We start from the raw sequence: 25,592 nt of genomic DNA, 5'->3' as shown, positions 1-25,592 counted from the left end.
GCCAGTTAAGTAAAAAAAACGAACACTTTATTAGAACGCATTCGGCACAAATATCGAACAAAGTTCTTGATTTGTTACAACCCCTGGAATTCAGCCGTTGGCATAAATGACAGATGATTACTTGGAGATCTGATCACTCGAACTTTGGTACACAATGTTTATGAGTATTATGTTATGGAGATGACAATTAAGTCTTGTGACCATGCTTAAAGCTCGTCACGTTTTGCCTGTTCGTCATCTTTTTCTTCCTCTTCATCCTCTTCCTGTGAAAAAAAAAGGCAAATTAGAAGTCTTATTTTCAAAATAACTTTCGCTGCTTCATACTTTCTCAGTAGTACTCACAAAGCATAATTTTTAATGTTCATTTCAGAGAGTCTATATTGAAAATAAAATCTTAATAACAAGAGCTGCGTAACAAGGTAACTACAATAATTTAAAGGAAAAATCAAGTAAACTAATAAGGATTCAATATATGCAGGACGATAATTTTATTGTATATTAAAAATTGCTGTGTTTGGAGAAAGCAGCAACAAGAATTTTATATTCAACTCCCATTATCTACAGGGAGGCTAATAAATATTGTAACACTCCAAAATATAAGAGTTGATTTTAACCGTTTGGAAAAAGTTTATTTCTGTCATTGTCAAATTTTTGGAAAAGCAGACAATTTTTGTTTACGCTAAACATTAAAATATTTTTTTAAGATGGAAGCCAAAAGGTTAGTTGTTAAACAGATTTGTTAGCAAATTTTTAACAGGTAAAACATTTAAGCAATTAAAATGCCTTAATTTTAATAGGAAGTTTATAGAAAGGACTGTAAATCTATTATTGGAGAGCTGAAAAGATTGAGCATGGTTCAGTCGTCCATGTACTATTTGTACAAAAGAACGTATCAAAAGAATTTGTGAAAAGATAAGAATTCCACAAGGTTTTGAAAATAAAATGGCTGTAGAAGAGAACAAGAGTAGCAGAACTATGCAACTTATAAATTAAGACCTGGGTTTTCGCCCTCATCAGAAAAAATAAGTTCAAGGTTTGACTATTGCACAAATCATAAAAAGGTTAAAGATGTAAGAAATTGCTGAACTGGCATGGTAGAAAAAGTGTTGAAAGAATAATTTTTCAGATGAGAAGCCGTTTTTGTGCGGAGCAAAGTTATAATGCTAAAAATGATATCTTATATTCAGCAACTTTCGAGGATATACCTGAAAATCTTTGAATTGTTAAACGCTTTCAACATGATAAAAATAAATGCTGAATATTACGACCATGAAATACTGGCTACACATATATCACCACATGACCAACTGTATCTGAAAAAGAATTTGATATTTCAGCAAGATTCTGCACAATCCCACCAATCCAAAACAATTCAGGAATTGATCCATGCCAATTTCCCGAAGTTTATCAAGCAAGAAAATTGGCCTCCTTTACCAGATTCAAATCCTCTAGACTATTGCATTTAAAGGACTTGAGAGTCTAAAGTAAACGCTAAAATTTCTTTTGAACTCCCTGCTCACAGGACAGCTGTTAGACTTTTCAGGCAGGATAATTATTTTCATAGCACAATACCTTTTTTTTTCACTTTTTCAATCCTAAAAACTCGGCACATGGGAACTTATTTGGATAAACGTTGCTTATCAAAAATTTTAGACCAACAATATCATTAAATACATATTCAAAGATCCTTTTAGCTATTTCTAGCCAGAGGCGAATATCTTTTTCAGGACAAAAGAAAAGTCTCATTTTTTAAACAGGGAAAACATCAATTATAATGAAACAGAAAAAGTTTTGAGACAGTTGTTTGGAAAAACAATCTTTAAAACAGTAAAACCATGATGCTGTACTTGAATCTTTCTGAAGCTCTTTTGGAAATCTTTACTCCCGAAAAGATAAAGGCATTGTAACAATATTGGAAATTTAAGAGTTTAAGCTCAGAAACAAACTTTTACAACTCGTCAAATGTATTATTTTACTCTTCTTTTAACACAGGGTAAACTGTATATAACTTTCCATGACTCACAGGATGCAATGGCATCAGAAAAAATACATTTTTCGCAAGAATCATCTAAATTAGTGTCTTATAAAAATTAAATTGCAAGCATTTAAGCTAGGCTGTGCACATGTTTCTGAAAGTTCAAACTAAAGCAAAATATAATGAGACTTCAATAACTAAAAACAATTTATACAGCATATTTTCATGTTCTATTGCCATCCTTAAATCTTTAAACCAATTTTATTTTCTAAAAACATTTAACTCTGGAAGAAGTTGATAATTTTTTCAAGTGGCGTGGCAAAATGACAACCATGGGAGTCTTCAATTACAGAATAAATAAGGTTTTAAATACTGGTAAACAAAATTATTAATGATCATGTGACTGAATCACATGGTAAACAAAAACAAGACTAATTCAGGAGCTGATGCAATGTTTCAAAACGCATAACAAATCTGAACTTGCACGTTTTAAAAAAAGAATTTATTATACAAAGAATATCTTAGTGTTTGTCTTTTTTTTTAAAATATAAACTTGATATAGAAACTTGTGGGTAGATGGGATGGATGATAATTTTGAGTTTATCAATCGGAAAAATCAAAGCCTTCCTCCAATAGCTTTGGGCTTAAACGTGTAGATCTTATATCTTATTGGTAAAATTAGGCAGTAGTACATGCTTCCGAAATAAAATCAGTGACCAAATGTCAGTTCGCATGACTTGAGAGATCTTCGCTGAAAATTATGACTTTTCATGACAAATTTTAACCATGTTGAAAATTTGACTATCCAGTTGCTAGGATACCAGTTTATGTCTGCAAGTTATTGAAAATTGGTACAATTTATATGTAAATAACGACTTATCTCAACACTATTAAGAAAACCAGTTTTCTTAAATAATTAAATTATTTTTCAAATGGTAAAATTTTAGACAAAACCTTGTACAAATATACATAAGAAAATTGTTTAAAGTATGCATCAAAATGTCCATTATTGAATTTGAGCACATAAAGCATCAGCACATACAATTCAAAAAAAAAAAACTTCAACACTAGCAAACATTTTCCATATCAACTTTTCAGACATTAGCATTAGGAATAAGAATTTTATTTCAAACTATTAAAGTGCTACTGAGGTACAGTTAAACAATGATACCTGAAATCTATGTCTTTAAACTTAAAATTTGAACTTTCAAAAAATTGAATTAAAATTTTCATTTTTTAATATAGCTGTACAAATTTTAATTTTTTTAATGGCGAATTATTTTTAATTTATTTAGGATTTTTTTAAAAAAATTAAAACTGATTTTGTTTATTGTAGTCCCTACTAAAAAGAGAAATTTTTATTTCGTAACTAGGCCCTGAAAGAGCAAAAAGTTTAGCTAATATTTAAAATACGCCTTTTAACAAGTCAATGAAGAAAAAAGTCAGCTGTATATTGATCAGTAAAAAGAATGAAATAATAATTTAATTACATAGATAAGTAGAGAAATTCTTAAAGTACATAATGCTTATTTAAAAGCAATTTGCTACACAAAGAAAAATTGTATTTTCTGTTCATTTTAACATGCTGAATTACATATATATAAATAGCATTCACAGAGTATTTAAAGCAACTAAATATTTGTAAAATCAAACAAATATCAGCCTAAAATTTGTGAAGCATAAGTTACAGCCCCTTTGAGGCAAGTTTCGAAAATTAATACTTATCTATTCTCATAAAATTTAATCTTTAATTAGCCTAACTATAGAGAAATAAAATTTCTGAATTAAAATAAATCAATAGTCAGGATTTTGAAAGGATTTTTAAGAATTTGAAATATCTATGAGTTGGTATTCCATGTTGCCCGAAAGAGAAATTTACGATATTGGATGATGTTTGGCACTAAATTCAAAGAAATTGTGTTAAACTGATTAGTGGCATTTGAAAATAATTGCCTCCAGAATAGTCATATTCAAAAGGGAGGGGGGTGCTCAAACTCAAGAGTTCAAAATGATCTGCAAGGGGAAGAGGGGGTCAAAGATGCTAAATTTCAAAATTTACTCACAAAAATGTGTTGTGTTTTAAGTAGAAATATCTAATTGGGGGCGGGGGCTCTGTTTAGAGTTTAAAAGATTGAGCTTTTTCAGCACAATTATAAAAGAAAAATTTTTTGGAAAAGACATTTTTGCAAATTTTTCTATTAATTTTGATATTTCCTACAGTTTCCAACTTACATAACTAACACCCTTAAAACGGATCTTGTTCCTTTTTAAAATAAAAGTCAATAGAAAACAGGAAGCAAATGCAGAAAATAGCCAGTTAATCAAAGAAACATAAGGGTAAGTTATAAAAAGAACACCATAACCCAGGAAACATTGTAAACTTTAAAATAGGATAAGGAGACCACAACCATAAGCCAAGTTAGAGAAAATAAGTTTTGTTAGTAGCTGACCTCTTCTTTAACAGATGCCCCATCAACACCACCAGACTCAATAAACCTGCTCAAGCCTTCAAGTGTGCGTTCTCCATTGTAATCTACCACCTAAATAAAAATAGAAATTTAGCTATTAGAAAGCATGCATATATAAAATAGTACCTCATCTGGTGCAGCTTTGCCATATTCTCCATCAGTTTCAATGAATTGGCTTATGCCCTCAAGTGTGCGCTCACCATTATAATCTACGACCTAAAGAAAATAATGTTAAAGAAAAATTCCAGGAAATATGATAATACTTCAACAATTTTCGGAACTTGCTGGGCATAACATTAAATCTAAAGCAATCAAACCACATGTCCTAAGCAAGAAGAAATCAAATTTGCTTTTCTCTTAGGAAAACTATAAGATTAAAATTGCAGCCTTTAACATAATGTTTTAAAAAATTATTTAACTTAAGATATGCAATTTGGTTTTAAAAACTTGATATGTAAGGTTTTGGTGTCAGATTGCCTCAAACAAAAAGAAATATAGATTTAATCCACTGCCTGAATGAAAGTAAGCAAACAAGTTTATTTTACAATGAAAATTCTTAAAATACTTCAGAACTAATGGTTCATTTGGTATAAAACATTTTTATTTTTCCATTACTAAAAAAACCATTCCACTTGTTAATCTGTTGTAAAACTGTTCTATTGCAAAATTTGAATCCAATAGCTTGATGGTATTTTACTCGACACTGTAATTAACATTTGAATAATTGAAATTACAACACATTAGTTTACACATTCAAAAGCATGAACAGAAGCAAATTGACTAAAAACTGTAAAAAATCAGACGATAAAGATCTGAATGCTGAGTATGGGACGTAACATTTAAAATAATTTAACTTTTATTAGACTATGAAGAATTTAAGATAGTATTTTCTGACCGTTTAAGATAAAATATCTAAACCTTATTCAGATTGATAGCATAAAAACTTTGGAATCAATAAAGAATTCCTGTTAAAATTTAATTTTAAAATTGAAATATTTTGATTGAAAATTCATTATACTGGGAATTAAAGAAAAATCACTTATTGTTGGCAGTAGTTTTAGTAGACGAGGGTGTGGCACCTTGGACATGGCCCACCTTGGGGCACAATAAATTTCAAGTTTAATTTTGTAAACAGAAATTAGTTCTCTTAGGACATCATGACTCTACTCTTCAGCGTACTTTAAAGTTCCTCACATTAACAGGTAAGCACCAATCTAATTTTCTGTTTTCAAAGGTTCAGAGTTATATTGCTGGGTGCTTTCATTATTAAAATTTTCAAGTAGCAAATGAAATAATTTAAATCAGAGTATTGGGAATTTAAAACATATCCTTTCATAATAATTTAAAGGTTAAAGAAATGTATTGTACTGCTAAGTCTAACTTTTAAAAAGTTGATTTTTACTAACAACCTAAGTGGGGTAGGTTTGGATACACATTGGTGGGGCAGATCAGGACACTATCCCACCCGTGTACTGTGCAGAAAAAAACTATTTCATTGTACTTAATAAATTTGATAAGGGTTTAAATGAAGTAAAATCGAGAAAAGGACTTCTGCTCTTAAAACAGCAGCAGAAAATGTTCTTAGTAATAAGATTTCAATTAGAAAGGCTGCTAAAATATATGAATTCAGTAAAAGAACTAAGACTGTATATCAGTCAAGTTAAAATGAATACGGAACCAAATAAAATTTGTTAGACTGTAACTTTGTAAATAATTTTTTTTTTTTAGCCAATTAGGATTAGTATTTTTTTTATTCATTTAAGTTTTTTTTTTTCGAGTGTCCCAAGGAATGCAACCTAGTGGGGTACCTTGGGACACTTGAAAAACTTGGTTGGGACGTTTTAATGACTTCAATTTTTTTTATGAAAATTGAATTTGATGAATTAATGGAGTAAAATAAAATTTAATTGAAGCAAAAATGTATAAGTTACATGTTCAGCTAAGTTTTTTAAAAATTGATTTGAAAATTGAAAAAATTCTAAAATTCATTGTCTAAAAAGTGTCTTAAGGTGTCCCACCTTCCCTTATAGATAATAGCTTTAATTCTATACACAAAAATATTTAGTCTAAAAAACAGGTGTAATTCAATATAAACATCAATAAAATTATCTTATACAGATTCATGCAAATTATTCAGAATGAGAAACACTTGAGAATTATGAATAAGTCAAAGTAAAAAACATGTAAGAATTCAATGCTTTTATAAGATAAATTGATTTGTTCAAAGACTGACAAAAAAAAGCAAAAACAGAAAATATCATTTTAACTCCTTTCATATACCACAACACTCGAGTTAAAAGTTAAAAGTAATTAAGCACTTCATTAACCAATTTTTTAATAGAAAAAAGGTCAAAATAAAATATTTTTTCAACAATATCTACATGTCATACTTGCTTTTTTTTAATCGAAAGTTCCCAAAAGTAAAACAAATTGTCATCAATATTTTCAATATAAAACATGAAATATATTTTTCAAAATAAATGATTGCTCAAAATGTTTTTAACTATGATCATTGTCAACTTATCTTGATTAACAAATTTTAGAGGATTTTGGGAAAAATAAGTTACAAAATCTATTTTATTGAATTATTGAACACTTGCAATAAAGTTAAGGCTTATTATGTTGGTGATCAAACTAAATGATTTAATTTTAACTACAAAAGTAGAGATACCATTAAAATAAAACATGGAAAATATCAACGGTTCGCACAGCCACTAGCCAGACTTATGATAAAGGGAGTATAATTTGATTTAAAAAAAAAAACACCCCAGGACCTTGCTACAGGGTCTTTCAAAATAAGCTTCTTAAAATGTGATTAGTCTTCAATTTTGATACGTAAAATTGTTACGTAAATTTACTAACATAGTAAAGAGTTTTGTACACTTTTTTTACCATGTTTTTGTTTCTAAAAAATATACCTAACTGCTATTATACGAAGCTTATACATCAATTGAAGGCCTTGGTGCCAGAAGGGGCCAATAGACTTAAAAATCTTCAGGATTCAAAAAAGCTTTAAAAAATTAATTCAAGATTTTGCCTTTATATTCATATCAGAATTTGCCTCAACGAAACCAATTTTAATGGCATTTTAATAAAACACAACTTTAATTATGTGTAATTATTTGCTATGTGCTGAGTTGTGTTTTGTTCCTGCTACATATACATATATCTAAAAGAAATTTGGTGTTTTAATAAATATTCAAATCTTTGGTTTTAATAAAGCAGCAATACAAGTTGTGATACAAAACTTGGAATACAAAAACACTTGAATACAAAAATATTTTTTAAAAACATGTTATATTTTTCTTTAAACATTGCCTATTACAGCTCCATTCCTTCAATATTTTATGGAATTTTGGTTGTAGATGTCTCATTCTTTTACAAAATAATTTCAATGTAAAACACAAAATCGGCAATAGTAGAGACGCACCCATCTAGCACCAAGGTTTTCAATAAGAATGCTTGCAACTTTTTTTAGCGAATCAAAATAAGATTTGCTTAAACTACTAACCCCCCCCCCCCAGATGGTTCTTTAAAAGGATGTTTAAAGACATGATTGAACTTTGTTTTTTGAAATTATAAAATATGATTTGGATTTGCCAAAGCTGAGTTACATAAATAAATGTAATATTTTTTCCATAATATAAATATTAAAACTAATATTTAAAATTTTTCATCATTAAAAAACATGCTTTTGCTATGTGGGTGTTAAAATAATATGAAAACAAATACTGACAAATTCTACATTGTGTTCGAAAACTTGGTTCATGCAAAATATCTTTAATGTATCGATTTCTACGATTTTATTTGAGCAAAATCAAAAAGTCAACAATTAGTCACATGAATTGTAAATAAAACTTGTGAAAATGAAATTAATATTTGACACATACTAATCAATTCAGGATGGGACTCTTAAAGGTTCAGAGTTTCAAACTAAAAAGAATCTAGGCAGGAGAGTAATGTGCACAAAATATTTATCCAAGCTCGAACAATAAAGATTTCTACAGTGGAAGTTAATGATAGTTTTTGAATTACATTTAAGCAGGTTATTTACCTATCCTCTTCCCAAAAAATAAGAAACAAAGTTCTATTAAAAGCAGAATCCAATGAACAAGTGGACAAAAAGGAAAATATATATATCAACTTTTTGTGGCTGAAATATGCTAAATAAAATAAGATTATAATTTTTAGTCTTAGTTGAATTTTCGTAATTTATTTTAAGTAATACTATTTCTCACTTTTAAACAGAAAACTGTCTTTGTAACTAATATTTTAAGAATAAAAGTTGGGTGGGGGGGGGGGAGATTTTTTTATGTTGTTCTTCACATTTAGAAAACCTTCTAAAAGGGAAACAAAAATATAGAGTATGCTTCTGATTTTTATTCATCTTTTAAGCATACAAAAGGTTTTTAGATTGAAATTGAATGAATTAACAATAAGTTTGCCAAAAAAAAAAGAAAAATTATTTTCTAAACAATGCAAACTGACAAGTTCAATTTCAAACATATCTAATTAGTAACTTTCCAAACCAAATTTTATGACTGTATGACACAAAGCAGATGTAATGGAAATAAATATTAAAACAAAGACAAAATGGAAAAATACAGTCCCAGATTATGTATCAAATCTTATTCAAAAGAAACTTAAAATTTCAAATAGAAATAAGAGAAATATTAGATCAATTTCTTACTTCATTGCTCTCCTTTTTGTATAATTTAATAGTAGGAAAGCTGGTAATTTTTGTGTGTTCAAGTTCATTTGTTGTAGCATCCATTTTAGCAATAACAACATCATCTCTGTCCTTGTATTTTTCACCAAGTTCATCATAAATAGGAACTAATTGTTTACAATGACCACACCATGGAGCATCTGGTAAAAAAACTCATAATTAAAAAAAGATATAGGTGAAGATAAATCTTTTATGAAGTATAAATTCAATTTCTGCATTTGAGATTTATATTAATACCAAAACAAACTGATCTCTTCACATAAACAATTTAAATTAATACCATTAATCTTCAATTATGTAATCTATGATTTCATCTACTGTTTTTGAGAAGACTTCAAAAATTATGTTCAAAAGTAGTATTGAACGTGTTCAAAGAATAAAATTTCTACTTTTAGAGCACTTTTTAGCTGCGGGTTTGAAGTCTTTTTCGAAAATTTTTCGTTCTTTTTAGAGTAAATGTACATTTTTCAGAAATAGTATGATGTCATCACAAAACTTCACTTTATTGTTCCTATAATGCTATATTTAAAAAATTTATGGTAAAATTTCAAGCTGATTGGCTTTAAAATGCAAACTTTGTTCCTCTTGGGGATTTAATTATAGGCAATTTAAAAATATTTAAATATTACCAGTCTCTAAACTAATTTATACTTCAAAACAATATGAGCTACTCTTGATTAAATCCTACATAATTGGTCTCATAGTTTATACTTGCGCTCATTATCTGTAATTGGCATTAGATGAAGATAAAAATACCATAGAACAATGACAAAAAATTTCACGTTTGCTTTAGAGAAGCCATTATTCAAAGCTCTTGTTATGATTATTTTACTAAAAAAATTGGCAAAAGAACATAGCAAGGTGGCTTAAGCTAGAACCTGATTATCTACAAAAAAAAATACCAGATAAAATTTTTTAGAACTTTTCCAAACATTGTGTTTTATATAGCTTAGTAAGCTTTCACTGAGGAAATCTGCTTTTCAATACAGTCAAACCTCATTAACACAAACTCAACAGGGAAGCCAAAATATTTGATGTTAATGGAATTTTGCATTAACCATTTCCACGTTTACCAGATTTTGTGTAAGCAGCTAAGTTTTTTAGGTGTTTTTTGCTTTTGTGTTTCAAAAAATATACAAGCCAAAGTACCTTAGCACAAAAATTTAAACCCAAATATTTATAGTTGAAGTAAGAAACACAATTCGAACAAGAGGCAATGGCTATTTTCTACGACAGTGCATTTTCAAATACAGTAAAACCTGTAAAGTTGACCGCTATTCTCAGGCACAGAATTAGATCTATGTCATAATTCAACCTCTATAAATTGACCACCTGTTTAAGTTGACCACCAAACTAGTGTATCGTAAGTGGTCAACTTATACAGGTTTCACTGTATCTGATTTTTCCTTGATCGAAGAACTGGATTTATGTTGCAGTGTTCAAGGGTTAAAAAAACTATCGCTTTCAAACATAAAACCTCTACATGGGCAGAACAGTTGTCTAGAATTAGACAAAAAACCCATGAAATTTTAAATCTAGGTTTGACAGCCACTTATTGAAGACTTCTCTTTTCATTCGAGCTTTTTTACTGTAAGCATAGTCTACAGCTAAAGTTCGAACTTTCTTGAAGCAATCTGGTTTTCCCAATTTTCTTACACGAGGGGGTTTTCCTCGCTGCCATCCGTGTCGCTTACGTTGAAGTGCAGATCTTTCAACTTTCAAAAGTAACTTCGCGTAAAAGTTGGGGGATTTTATTTTTCCCTTTTTTCTTCAAGACCTTAAAATTTTCTTTGCCTTAGGCGGGATTTCGTCTAAATGATCTTCCTGTTAGAAGACTGATTTAACACTAATTTGTAGCATTATCCGACAGGGAATAGCATTTAATTCTCGCTAAACGAAATTTCGCACTAAGCGAGTACGTCTTAATGGGGTTTGACTGTACATGGAAAATTAAGTTTCAAATCACTTCAGAAGCTATATATTAAGATTAAATACCTTTTATTTCAAATTATTAAAAGCACGCAAACATAAATGAAGAATTGCAGACTTCAAACAATATTTCGGTGATTTTAGGTCTATCTGATTCATTCACCACCTTATGTGGTTTAATCAACGTTTAAAAAATGCTTTTGCTTTCTTCTTGTTAAAAAACTTCATTTTTTAGTGAAAAAATTGTTCATAAGAAAATTCAGAAAACTGCATACTTTCATATGATGAAGATATGAACGTATAAAGTGACGAAACTTCAAAAAAACTTTTAGAGAATTTCATTTATATTTTTACTAAGAACACAAACAGAACAGAATTTTCGGATGAATTTTAACTTTCACAAAGCTTTAGAAGTAACTGCCAATTCTCAGTCTTAATTTTGTCACCCTGCAGCATTAACAATCATACAAGTCACCAAACAAATTCAGGGTGTGCGAGGGTTTTACATAAATTCGTGGGGAGGGGACAACTTGTATGTAAATTCGGGTCCTGGGGACCCAGAAAAACCAGATAAGAACCAGAAAAAAAAAATTGTGGAAAATGCTAAAGATCTATTTAGTAATTGTTTTTAAGCTTCAATGACCAGAAGAATCAACAGAAAAGAATTAAAACCATCCTATCTCTTGATCAGCTATTCAAACACATTGCTATTGTTCAACAATCAATGGAGTTTTCGTGATAAGACTCCACTTTACAGTGACATCCTGGGCAGAACTCAAGGAGTAAAAACTTGTATATTCATAAATAGCCCATTGTACTGTATTCTAAGAATAAGCTCGCCCTCAACTTTAACTTGGGGAAAGTCCTGAAAACAGCAGTAAAAACTAAGAGTGGTTTCAATGATATCTTCAAGATTAATACAAGACAACTGTACAGTAAAATCATATCTATTTTGCATATAACCAGAATTACATTTGAAAATCATTATTTTGCATACCAAATAAAAGGATGCAAGAAAAAAGTGGCAAACATTTTCTGGATCACGCTAAACACAAAGTTCTGAACTTAACTTTTTTTCTTGTTGAATTGCTTATAAATACTTGAATTTTATACAAAAGCACTTTAACCTTGTTCTCTTTCTAATAATTCATTTCTTCAAGATGGGCAATTTTTATTTGGATTTTTAAAAGTCAGACTGTAATATTTCATGCCATGGCGCAATTTTAAAAATAGCACAAAAGTCAAAACAGATATTTTGAAAGAGTCAAAATAAAGTCAAATATACTAATTTTTGATTGGAAATGAGCAATTTTCACAGCCATGTGAGAAAATGGTTCGCTTTTGCGATCGCGATTTTTGCATTGGGTTCATTCGCTTGCATTTTTACTTTCTTCTATATCTAATATATAGATGAAAGTATTGGATTCGTGCAAATTTTCGAATTTCGAATTTTGACGGATTCGAACGTTTTGAGGTGTGCCGAGTCCATTTCGACTATTTTTGGAAAATGTCTGTCTGTCTGTATGTGTGTGTGTATGTGTGTGTGTGTGTATGTGTGTCACGTCTGTGTGTGACCAGTTTTTTGTGGCCGCTCTACAGCAAAAACTACCGCATGAAATCGAACGAAATTTGGTACACATATGTGCCCCTATGTGAACTTGTGCCCATTGGTTTTTGGCGCGAATTCATCCAAGGGGGGTGGAGCAATGGGACGTTTTTTGAGTTGCGCGTGATTGCTATTCCCCAGGAAGTAACTGGTGGAATCAAACAAAATTTGGTCCATATGTTGCCAGTAACAGGAACAGGAGCTGATTCAATTTTGGTGTCAATAACTCAAACGGGGGTTGAGCTATAGAACGTTTTTTGTCGTCAATTGTGACTGCTGTATCTCAAGAAATAATGAATGGAATGAAAGAAAAATTTATCGGCAAGTAGCCCTTAGTGGGTATAAAAGCTGATTTTATTTTGGTGTCAACAGCTAAAAAGGGGGTAGCGCAATCGCCCGTTCTTTTTTTCCATTGTGAGTGCCCTATCTCAAGAAGTAATGCTACGTTCTGGTTGAAATTTGGAATATATGTGAATCCATATGTAAACAGGCTTTGGTTCAATTTTGGCGCCAATCGCGCCAAGAGGTGCTGATTTATTTGTATTATCATTATTTTTTAGCAAATAAAAATAGCTTTATTAATGCAACAATAAGAAAGATAAATCGTAATAGATTGTCGTCTGCGTATTTCTCGTGATTTTAATTGTATGGAAATGATCGGAAATATTATCTCAATGATTTGAAATTTTTAACTGTTGCCAACTTATGTTTGTTAACAAATAAAATATTTGTAATCAATTCAAGCAAGGCTTTTAAAATAACTTTCAATTTTCGCTCTTTGCTTTGCTTTTGCAATAATTCAGACATTGGGATGGTCGTCAAGTTTTTGCATGTGTAATTTTGTTTTTGTTGGGAATATTGCTTCCTCGTCAAGCATGGGGAGGGATCAGAAAAAGGAAAAATATAGAAGAAAGTTTCGTGATGGCCACAACATACTAGTTTTCTTCTATTTCTGTGCAATTGCCAATTGTAAATAACTGAATGGGGGGGGGGGGGATTTGTCCGGTATTTTCCACTAGAAAAATTCTAGGAAAACTAAGGTTAAGGGAGTGCTTTCTGTCTGATCAATCAGAGGCACTTTTAATCCAACTTTTATACATATAAAAGTAAATTTTGAGTGTTATATAATCTCATTGTAACTGACCAAATAATTTCTCACATAAGTGTTGCAAGTGTATTATTCGAAAATAATTTTATATTGATAATTGCAAAAAACAAAGGTAAAATTAACCAATTTAGTTTAATTCATAAGTTTTTAAAATCACTATGTGGATAGTTTTGTTCCCCGAAGTATAAATATTTTAGTGTTATTGATTTATACGGTAAGATTTTCTGCTTAAAATTTAAGGGACTCCTTTTTTCCACCAAAGGACCTAAATCTGTTTCATGAAAGGGTCCCTGAACCCAGGTTACGGATACTTGAGCCTGAGTACTGCAAATTTCATTCATACACTCAGTGTCTCAAAATATAATGAAAGCAACAGTGAAGTTAATTTAATTAAATTTTGGCAACAAAACATTAAGAATGAGTTATGATGATTTTACTTACAAAATTCAACTAAAACATTTTTAGACTTATCAAATGCTATTTCATCAAAGTTCTTGCCGACTAAAACTTTAACAGCTTCTTTGTCCCAATCTTCAGGTACGTCCTCAGATAATAGATGTTGCTGAAAATAAATTATACTTTTAACATTAACATGTAAAAACAAGAAATTAAAATTAAATTGTCTTTATTTCATTAAAAGAAATAAATTTTCAAATCTTTTTCCATACATTGAATGCCAGAAGGTAATTCAAGGCAGTTGTAAATCTGTGCACCATTGAAAAGTTAGTACAAAATACATCAATGTGTATTAATTCTTTATTAATATTTACAAAACAGGCGAGAACTTCTGATCATAACACTACAGAAACCAACTTTTAATAGTAAAGGTTTGATTTTGTTTTTTTCGTTGGCAAGTCATCTTAGATCATGGATGACCAACCTGCAACACGTGAGCCACAGGGTGTCATGGGACAACTTGTTGAGAAATTGAAAATTAGGAAAATGTTGTTAGAAACTTTGCCAAACTCTACTTCCTACTCATGTTCAAAGCAACCTTTTAAATCTTACTTTTAACTTATTTAATCATAAAGATGACATTTATGGCAAATATAGTCGCTTGATCCAGAAATCTGCAAATTCTCTTAACTACTCAGATTTACTTAGAAAAAATGCACTATTTGAGTAAAAATCACATGATTACCCCATAGTTAACTTTTAGTTTTCAATATATTGAAAAAATTGAAAGTGGTTTGCAGAGCTTTCTTTTTCCAGAAAGTGGCACTCTGCTCACAAAGGTTAGCCACCCATTTTAGATGAACAGTTGGAAAGGGGAAAGAGGAGGATTATGAACCAATTTCATAGTAGTTAGGACAAATGTAGAAACTGTAACATGACTTTTGCCAAAACTATTTAATTTACTGCATAATTAGCCCATTTTAAAAAACAAAAGTTTTATTTCTGTCGAACACCCTCTTATATTTTTTTCTTATAGGTCAAAACAATTGTAAAAAAAGTTTCATATAATATGAACAACGTCAATACGTGTCGACTTGTGCAAGAAAGTGTTAACCAGCCTTGCGTACTAGGCCAAATAAAAAAAAAAATTTGTTTTGGAAATTAGAAATTTCATGTTGATGAAACATTGCCCCTATAGCCCCACATGTACCAAAAAAATACTTATATAATTTAAAAACTTATGTAGCAAAAAGCCTAAAATTTATAATTTTCCTCAAAAAATTTATATTTTTTAATTTATCCTTTAAAAAATTATACATTTAAATAAAATATCAAGTTAAAAAAAAATTTAAATAAAAAAATTAAAAAGTTACATTCTTAACATGAAAAGTTCAACTTAAAATTGAAAAAATCTGTATTTTGAATCTAGGTGGGAGGCTTAAATATTGCAAGAGAGCAAAAACTATTTAATGCTAATTATCAACTTTACTGTTTATATTTTTCAGCTTGATAACTTCATAAAATTTACTTTACCTTTTTAAAAAATATATATGAGGGTTTTTTTTTTCAAGGTCCGATCGATTGCGAAATGAAGACCACAAGACAATGTGAAAACTCTTATTTGAAATATTTTCATACACCTTCCAACTATTCTAGACGTAGTCGACGCTTCAATTAAGACGTTTGTCATAGAGTGGTACCATTTTTTGATACCCTCGTCCTGTGCTTTCAGCCAATTCTGTATGCTGGTCTGCAGCTCTGCATTGAAGCCAAACGTCTGTCTTCCTAGCCAGAGTTTCTCCTGCAGGAGATTTTTGGTTAAAGCAGCAGTGTGTGGGCGCGCATTGTTGGGAAGAAGGACAATGCATGATGACAACATTCCTCTATGTTTGTTCTCGATTACCCTTCCTTCAGCATTCAGAAATCCTATTGTAGCACACACTTCACGCTTAGCAGGTGACTCGATTGTTCAAGGCATGTTTCTTCGTTCACTGTGCTTCGAAATAACCACAGCGACCTGATGTACCGCACAATCTTACTTGAGAGACTGCGCAACAAATCTACGCACAGCGTCATCAGCTTGACTTTCTGGTTTTCACTTCGCGATTGATCGGACCTTGAAAAAAAATAACCTTTGCGTAAATATAGAGAGAGAAATCAGTTTTTTTGAAGAAATTTAAATTTTAGGCCTCCTGCTGGACACTAATATTTTTTGATTTCAATAAATATTTTTATGGTACATGTGGGGCTATAGGGACAACGTTTTATAAACTTGAAATTTCGAACCCCCCCCCCTAAAAAAATACGATTTGGCCCAGTATACAGTGCTGGTTCATACTTTCAGGCACAAATCCACATGGGATACTGTTGTTCAAATTATATTGGAACTTATATTATGAAAAGTAATCAATCCATTAAAAAAAATATATAGTATAACATACTATTTTTTTCTATAGGAGTAAGTTATCTTGAAAGATAAAAACCTCCAAAAACCAGTCTAATTTTACAAACATTCTAAGAATTAAAATTAAAGATACATACTTTTATTTTTCCATCTAAAACTCCACTGACAAAGCTACGAATATCATCCTCTTCAATACCAGTGGTCAAAGGCTTGAACTTTGTCATTTCATCTTCTAATTTGATTAATCTCATGGTTGGTGCTTCCTCTTTCTTTAAGCCAAAGAATTCTACAATTCTTTCATGATCTTCATCTTCAATATTAATGGTAACAAAGAGAACTTTGCCTTTGAATTCCTTTGCAATTTTTCTGAATGATTCCAGTTTACTTTCATAATCAGGGCTGCTTTTACCAATGAATAACAAATTATGTGCTTTAATCTCTCCACCAAATATTTTCTGGGCAGTCTAAAATAAAACATTTATAATAATTTATAAATATCCAAATTCGAAACATTATTAATCTGAGAAAAACAGATACATTAAGAATTAAAATAATTACATATTTACTTTCATTAATGCACATTACTAACAGCAAAATTTTAATGTTACAGTAGAACCTCATTTATTTGGATCAAATTTGGAGTTAATAACATTCACTTAAACCTAGTTTTAAATTAAGATTGGAAGAATGGAACTACAAGCATGTCAAACATTTGTTTTTTATTTTGATTGAATTAAAAACTCCTGCATAGATGGTACAATAAAGGATAGTAATCTCACAATCACGGCATACTTGGACCATCAGTCTGGCAACTGAATGACAAATGAATTGTTTGCACAAAATTATCCTACACAATGTTCTTTAAGCATTGTTTTTTGCTGTAATAAAAGAAATCTGCTACTTGAAAGTTTTGCTTTTGATCCAGATTTTTGTTTATCCAGATTGCCTTTGGTCTGGATAAGGCAAACTTGTTCTAGGCTAGTTTGCATAAAAATGAGGTTTTGTACGGTACATACAATTTCAATATGGTAACATGGGGTAAAATTACCATGCTGTTCTAGAGTCCACTTTACTTTCCATATTATCAAAAAGGGAAAAATTACGACTCATAATCAGTACAACCTCCATTTCTTAAATCTTCTCCACAGAGAAAAAAATATGAGAGATGAAACAATATTTAGCGTCTAGTGTTTTGCCTTTATACTTAACATTTTTGAGCTGGATATTGTTAGCTGTTTCAAAATAGGTAACTTCCAAAATTCTAATTTTGTTACAATTTCAACCATCCTAGTTTAACTCAATAACTTAAAGGTTTGCTATTGTAGAAAGTATACTAGAAGAGATTTTGAAATGAGCAAAAATTTTGACTTTCTTTTTTAATTTGTTTCCACCCACAAACTTCAAATTTTACCTTAAATCGATAACATTCAATTTCAGCTTTTCACAAGCCATTTTGTAGGAACTAAAAAGAGGAATAAGGAACATGTTTTGCTATATTTGCTTGAAAACTGGTCAGTTATGAAAAATTGATCCCCCTGTAGTTAAAGTGGGCATGAATTCCAAAGCAGAAAAAAAGTGCAAAGAATATACCATCTGATGAAGTAACAGCACCCTAAGCGCACTCCCATTATCACGCCCCAATAAGCAACTTCTTTTACGTTCCAGGAAAAGGGATGAAAGACAACAAGCAGCAGTCTCCAGAATCAGTGCTGCGGTTAAGAATTACCAAGGAAAAAAGAATTTACACCTTGCTTATGTGCCAAAAATGTCAACACATCGAGGGATTTGAGATAACTTTAGGCAAGGATGTATATGAAAATTATAGCAGGAAATTTTTTAAAATATCAAGGTTAGAGTATAAGACTTTTTTGTTTTGTTTTCTTCTACAAAAAACATTTTTTTAAAAAAAGATTTCATATTTTTGCGAGCTACTTTCTGAATGTCAACTTATTCAAAATCTATAACTAATAATTGAAGCTTCATCCAAATAAATGAAATATACTTTTAAAATAAATATAAACAGATGAAATGTTAGCATGTGTACTGCTATGATCGAGAAAGTAATAACGAGCTGATGTGTGCATCACATGACTTCTTTTTACTCCAATTTAAAGATAATAGTGCCTCGGAGCGAGCAAAAAAACTTTAAATACTTTAATTTCAAGTCTGTTGTGAACTGAAGCAAAGAAAACGTTTTATACAGATAAATTTTCCCAATATTGGCAATTTTAATGTGATTCAATGGTTAACTCTAAATATGGCTAAATTAAAACCAGATTAAAAAAAAAATACGCCAAATTTGCCACAAAGTTGGCAAAAAAACTTGGCGACCAAAAGCTTGGCGATATATTGCCAAGTGTTTGCCAAATTATAGCACCACTTGAGTTGACATTGAAATTAACAATGATTTTACCCAAAAAGGTGTAAAAGACCCCTTTGGAACATCTGAACCCAACCAAAAGAGAAGGTGCAAAACTAGACCTTACTTGGAGTCTATGTACCAAATTTTAACTTTCTAGGACGTACCGTCGAGTTATGCGAGATACATACACAAATATGCATACATATGTACATACGGACGTCACGAGAAAATTCATTTTAATTAACTCTGGGATCGTCAAAATGGATTCTTCAGGTGTCTATACGTTCTTAGGGATGTATTCACGTGTGGTCGGGTTGAAAAAAAATCAATATTCATTCGAGGGCGAGCAAAATGGAAGTTAAGGCTGATTTCCGAGTGAAATTTTTTTTCCCAAATACAATACTTTCTTTTTTGTAAAAGGAAGTAAAAATGTATGAAGTCATTCTCTCATGCTGAACATAGATTTGTAATTTCTGCTCATTTGAGAGATTTAAAATTTTGAAAAATGACAAAAATAAAGAACTGAATGACAAAGCACATTAAAATAGTTGAAGTAATGCAAGTGTTAACCTGAAATTTCATATTATTTAACAGATGAGACATATTCACAGTTCAAAAGCAGATTTTTCCTAAATAGTAGGCATTTTTTCTAGACTTATAACCTATAAGATGCACCTTTTCCCTCCAGCATAACAACACACACATTCAACATTTTTGCAACCAACCTATTTTTTCAAGTTCTTTTTACATTTCCCCAATGACTTCCATCATTCAATGCCTGAATTAAATATGAAACCTTCCAAGACATTTTGAAATATTAGTTTTCTTACTGGTGAAAGAGAAAATGTTATATGTGCAACAGGATTGTTCTTGTACAAAAAATAAAGTTCCCAAAAACAGGAATGCCTGCTTCAAAATAAGTTTATAAAAGAACCTAAATTTGGCCAGCTAGGTACTTTAACTGCTATTAAGTAGCAAATAATGAAGGATTATTTTCATAACTAGATTAAGAACTTTAAATAAAGTAAAAATAGCTAAGTTACCTCGTGATTAAATTCCACAACTAGAGGCAAGCTATTACTCTTAAGGAATTTCTTCAGGTTATCTTCAGTCAGTTCGCCTTCGTATTCATTACGTAATTCATCAAACTAAAAATAGAAAAAAATTAAAGCTAAGAATAAATACAAATGACATTTGCTTTTGATTTTTTATAGATTTTTTTTTTAATTACCTTCTTGAACAGAATAACACCATCCTTTGTTGCTTTAAGTTCAGAATATACAGCATCATCTGAAGAGATACCAAATGCAAAGTCATCCATTTCAGAAGCGATGTTTTTGAAAATTTTTGCCTCGGCTCCATCTTGGTCTTTGAAAAATCCAACAACGACTACATCAGCACTATCAACAAAAGACTTAGCTGCTTCCACAGAGGCCAAATCTGCTGCAGGAGGTCCAACTTTCTTTTTCAACCAACGTATTATGCCTTCAGCAGATCGATCACCTAAAATATTAAGTTATATTATTGTTTTAATATGAACTTGTTTAACACACTATCAAGATGGGAAAGATACAGAACAGAGAAAAGATAAGTCCATTATACAATGACGTACTACAGGGAGGGGTTGCAGTCTGCCCTGGGTATCACCCACCTGGGGTGGGGTGGGGGGTGACACATAAAGTGGAATTGAAAGTACTTGAAAAATATAAAGTTAAAATGCATTTTTAAGACTACAAATTTGAAAATTTTATGGGTGGTAAACCCCTAGACCCCTTCCCACATCATGAAATGAATGTTACTCAGGATTATGTTCAAATTATCAATACTCAGATTTAGCAGTGTTTTCCTCTTAAAAAAAACTAAATCCCATTACCTTTCATTGCGTTTAAAATAAGTAAGGCGCCATCAATTTCATATATTCCCTTGCTTTTTTGACCTCGCGACAGCCCTATACATGTGCGTCTAGGGCAAGTAGTTTTTGTCTTTTGTACATTGCTCACTTAAAAAATTTTGTTATATCTCAAATGTAATTGTTTCTGAAATTATCATTTGTACATCAACTCCTTAAAATTTTGCTATATAACAAATGTAGTTTCTGAAAATTGTAGAAAATTTAAGGTTTGCATAGAACATTAAAACCTTTTCTTAATGCATGTTTGTATTTGTGGGGGGGGGGGAGGGTTACACCACACATTACGGCCCCAGGTGTCACCCATGCTGCAATATATAGTGTCAATTTCAAACATATACGAACTTAATTCATAACTCTAACCTCTAACGTAACAAAAAACACATTTAAATATCTAATTATTTGGATGATCTAACTTTCAGTCTAAATAATTTAGAAAGCTATATGGAAGAAAAACAGTAATATTTAGATATAAAGTGTTTTGCTGCAAGATAGAGCATAGCAACTAGGGGACAAAGAAACCATTTTAAAAATACATGCAGCACAATGAGAAAGATCTATAATTTCCGAAATCTACAAGGGTCAAAAAAATCAAAAATGTCTCTAATGTAAGTGGTTAGAGTAATTTGAGTATATATTATGTTTTATTAAATAAACTAATTTTATACTCTTAAAAAGATTTATACTTTTGTACATCATAATTATATGCTGAATATGTTTGCAGCACTGATAATGAAATGGTTAAAGTACAGTTTAGCTTTTTGAAGATGACTATATAAGTAAAGGTTTTCAAAGAGAACAGTTACAAAACTGCTGCTATACATTTTACAAATTTATGAAGTTGTATATGCGTACAGTATTTTTTTTAAACTGAAACATTGACATCCTGAAAACATTGGCTAATTTGAGTTAACAAAGGTACCCCCCAGGGGAGTCAAGGTGCAGACTGCGCTATTTATATTTTTAGGGGGCTCTTGCTTTTTGGAGGTCTTTGATATTTAAGGAGGGAATGTTTTGAGGGATATTTTTAGGGGGCTCTTCCTTTTAGGGGATCTTTGATATTTAGGGGATGCACCCTTGCTCTTGGGGGGGGGGGGGTACCCCTGGTTACTAATACCTTGTAATATTATACCAACATTCAAGCAAAGCTGGAAAAGTGTTTTGCTTTCTGATGTACAATGCCCAAATAACTTCATTCCTGGCTTAATTTGGATATAATGAAATTGTTGGCCATTTGTATGTAAATGGAAAGTGGCATTTGTACAAAAATATTCTAATCTCCATGCTGAATTTATGAAAATTACAAAACTAGATACATGAAAAACTAAGTTGTGCTATTTATATTCCTTGTTTTGTGCAACTAAAATTCTGTTAATAATGATTTTGCTTAAAAATATTCTTGTTTCTTTGAGTTACGGATGTCTGAGTGGAGATTGACTTTTGACGTGTTAGGGCACTTGGGTCGAGATTTTAACACATATTGAAATCATAGCCTTTGTTCCCATTAGAGAAAGGCAAGCACAGGTGCAACAAGTTACTAGTCTTTAGTTGTCCTGTCTTACTAGTGTAAAACTCTGGTAATTGCTTGAAATAAACTCCCCCGCCCCCTAAAAAAATATTTTGCTCTATTTTTGATCAGATGGGACAAGAAAGACAGTTATGTGGCTCTCCACCATTTTTTTAAATTAAGTACTAAAAATCTAATGTTTAATTATCTTGGTTGACATTAAGGAAGAGCGCATGAGAATTAGATGTTCTTTTCTAGGGAGGGTAGATGCCCCTTCCCTGCCACCTCTGGCTACGTCCATGTTGCCAAGACGCCCAGAGCCAAGGCGGGTGGACTCTTTTCAGTTTGGCTGTCGCATGCCTTTCCCCTAATAAAGCTTGTCAAATTTCTACTACTCCTGTTTGGTGCTGGGTTCGCTTATGGGGAGGGGGCCTTGCCTTAGTTTGGAACTCTACTGACTGGCCTTTTGTTGGTCCTGTTAACTTTCATTCCTTAAAGATTTGTGAAAAACTCCTTCAAACAATCTCTTTTTGCTGAAGTCACAATTTTGCAGACTTCTACAAAGAATGGTTTAACAATTTCAAAGTTTATTTGAGAACTCCTAAAACACTAAACAGATCCTCATATTTCTTACTATGTTTCTTACTATCTACAAAAATGGAACTCTTAAAATCACTAGAGCAAATGCAGATACAGTAAGGGATCACTTGGGATCATGATCCCTCCACCCCCCAAGCAAACAATTATAGCCTAAAACTGAATTTTTATGCCTTGCTATTTTTGAAAACAATGCCCCAGATGTAACTGTGCCTGAATGTTGCACTTTGATCCTTTCCCTTTTCGAAGAAGGTGCCTTCCAAACAGGGTTGGCTTTCTGCAGGCAGAAACTAGTTTTTGCCATGCCAGTGGCAGAAACTGGTTATAACCGGTAAAAACCGGCAGAAACTGGCAAAACTTAAAAGCATCTTTAATTACTTAAATGAATATCATTTAGCAATCACTTAAGTAAACTAAAAAATTAAACTACATTTCATCATTTAAAAAAATAAAATCCTATGCTAATGCCCTTGATTTAGTTCGAGAAGGGAACTTTTCAATTGCAGATGCTCGTAATGTTTGGATTAATCTAACAAAGGACGAAAAATCATATAGGTGCTCAGGAAAGAGGAGCAACATACAAAATTAAAAGGCATTTCTGATTTTAATTTGCTCACTCATATGCTTCATCTAAATTGTTTGTGATCAAAATTATCGCGTGTTTCAAGAAGAAAGTGCCAGAATTTTACTTGCCAATAAATATTAAGATAGATTTTGTACCTAATGTCAGTTTTGCAAAATAAATTGGCCCGAATTCTCGAAACTTATTTTTCCAGTTAAATTTCTCTCACTACCCCAGTTACTATATGGTGGACCAGTTAAAAAAATATATACAATCTATGAAAGTTTCGCGAACATTGCTTGTTTCTTCATGAAGGCCTGCTAGCTCTTCTGTTGAAGGAATATTCTAAAGTTTCTCGTTTGTACATATTAGATTGAGAAACTGTTTAGATTTTAGAAACCATCTTTACTAAGAAGCAACTGCAGGGTCCAAACAATATAACATTTGATTTTAAATTGTGGTATTATCGTAATTAAATTGTGCTTTAGTTAATAATTATTTTTTCCATGCACTTCCTATTGCATGTCAATAATTTAATTTTTTTTCATTTTGAGTTTTTGCCAGTTTCTGCAGCAAATGTGGCAGACAGTGGTTTTTGCCATGCCGGTTTTAACCGGTTTCTACCAGTGGATTTAACCGCCTTGGCAGAAACTTGCCAACCATGCTTCCAAAAGGAAATCGGGATTCTGCCTTGCATCAGAGAGGGCTAATTTGTGAGACCCGGCAATAACGAGTACTTAGAATTAAACATTCAAACACACTATTGAGCAATTCACAAAAGAACTTAAAATATATAAAAGCAAACTGATCGTTACCTGAATACTCTATAACCTTGCCTTCACGGAAGAATTTTATAGTTGGATACCCACGAACTCCATGTTGCTCAGCAAGTGTTGTTTCGACAGTTGCATCTACTTTTGCAAGGTACAATTCGGATTTTTCTTCATTTAGTTGTGTAGCAGCTTTAGCAAATTCAGGCTCAAGTGCTTTGCAGTGACCACACCATGGTGCATCTGCAAAATTAGTTCAAAACAGGAAATTAATTCATGTGCAAATTATGTGAAAGAAAGTATGCATAAAATAGGAACATATGTTACAAATTTCGATGCTCCAGTAGGCATCAATACTTTTAAATGCCCATATGGCAGGCCCTTTTCTAATGTACTTGTAAATTTAAATATAATTTCACGAAAAATCATAAAAAAAAGATAAACTTACTAATGAAAGAAACACTATTTTTGTCAGAAAAAAACTTCTTAAAGGATTCATTGAAACACTTGCGTCTATCATCAAGAGGTTTTAACAACCGGTCTCAAAACAGATCTGTCATTAGCGGCATATACAAAGAACATTAAAAACAAAACTTTTTCCAATATAAAACTTGAAATTACTTATTATTTTTAATAAAATATGCGTTTGAAATAACATAAACCAAAAATTAACACTTACAAAATTCTACAAGAACGTTTTTGTTTTTCACTGCTTCATCAAAATTGTCTTTGGTCAAAACTAACACATTGTTTTCTTTCGTGATTTCATCGGCAATACTTAGAGCTATACATAAACTTAATAGAAAAAGTTTAGTATACATATTGGCAAGTTAAGTTAATGCCGGCACAGGAAAACCCAGCACTTGAACCGAAAATACTAACACAAACTACAGTAGCCAGACGTGGCAAAAGAGCAGCATCAACGGAGGTGCAGACGTTTATAAAATACGTATCCTTCGTGTGTACAGTTGATTGGTCGAAAATATATCACTCTCTTCGGTGGTGGAGGAGGAAGATATTGCTTACGTTCGACGAGCACGACCGGCAGCACTCGGTGGTTAATCACGTGACGACAATGACGTCAGCGGTTACTACCGGTTGTCCTCACTTTCGGTTGATCACCGGTTACTTGCACAGACATGACGCAAATGAATAACCCGCAGGTAAAAATATACATATAATTGGTCAAAAAAATCACTTGGTTCCATCAACCAAATAGAGTTGCGGTCTACCGGTAGATCAACCGGTTAGGCTCATAAAACGACATCGG

General features: G+C 31.4%; 1 protein-coding gene across 2 annotated transcripts; it reads right to left on the bottom strand.

The window, feature by feature from the left end:
- Window positions 1-5: 5 nt before the first annotated feature.
- On the bottom strand, window positions 6-25,246 carry LOC129222870 (protein disulfide-isomerase-like). Of its 2 annotated transcripts, none has more exons than XM_054857439.1 (9): window positions 25,002-25,246; window positions 24,368-24,565; window positions 20,209-20,480; window positions 20,021-20,125; window positions 16,753-17,079; window positions 14,257-14,377; window positions 9,134-9,312; window positions 4,570-4,659; window positions 6-263 (listed from the first exon to the last, which is right to left on the bottom strand). In XM_054857439.1, the coding sequence occupies exons 1-9, from the start codon at window positions 25,141-25,143 to the stop codon at window positions 207-209; spliced, it is 1,491 nt and encodes a 496-aa protein (XP_054713414.1). In that variant the 5' UTR covers window positions 25,144-25,246; the 3' UTR covers window positions 6-206. The 2 variants fall into 2 exon arrangements, with proteins under 2 accessions (XP_054713414.1, XP_054713407.1); XM_054857432.1 differs by lacking the exon at window positions 4,570-4,659 and adding an exon at window positions 4,426-4,515 and having other exon boundaries at window positions 25,002-25,245.
- Window positions 25,247-25,592: the final 346 nt, after the last annotated feature.

This window comes from Uloborus diversus, chromosome 1 (genome assembly GCF_026930045.1).
Source record: "Uloborus diversus isolate 005 chromosome 1, Udiv.v.3.1, whole genome shotgun sequence".
NCBI classification, from domain to species: Eukaryota; Metazoa; Arthropoda; class Arachnida; order Araneae; family Uloboridae; genus Uloborus; species Uloborus diversus.
The sequence above is the reverse complement of the archived record's forward strand: the minus strand, read 5'-3'. Positions and strand labels throughout refer to the sequence as shown.

What these genes read in the sequence shown, in the direction of transcription:
- LOC129222870 (XM_054857439.1), bottom strand. Translation starts at nt 25,143, where the DNA reads ATGTATACTAAACTTTTTCTATTAAGTTTATGTATAGCTCTAAGTATT. An exon ending in AAACGTTCTTGTAGAATTTT is followed by an intron (nt 24,566 to 25,001) that starts GTAAGTGTTAAT and finishes CTAATTTTGCAG; the next exon opens with ATGCACCATGGTGTGGTCAC. An exon ending in ACAAAAAGGAGAGCAATGAA is followed by an intron (nt 4,660 to 9,133) that starts GTAAGAAATTGA and finishes TATTTTCTTTAG; the next exon opens with GTCGTAGATTATAATGGTGA.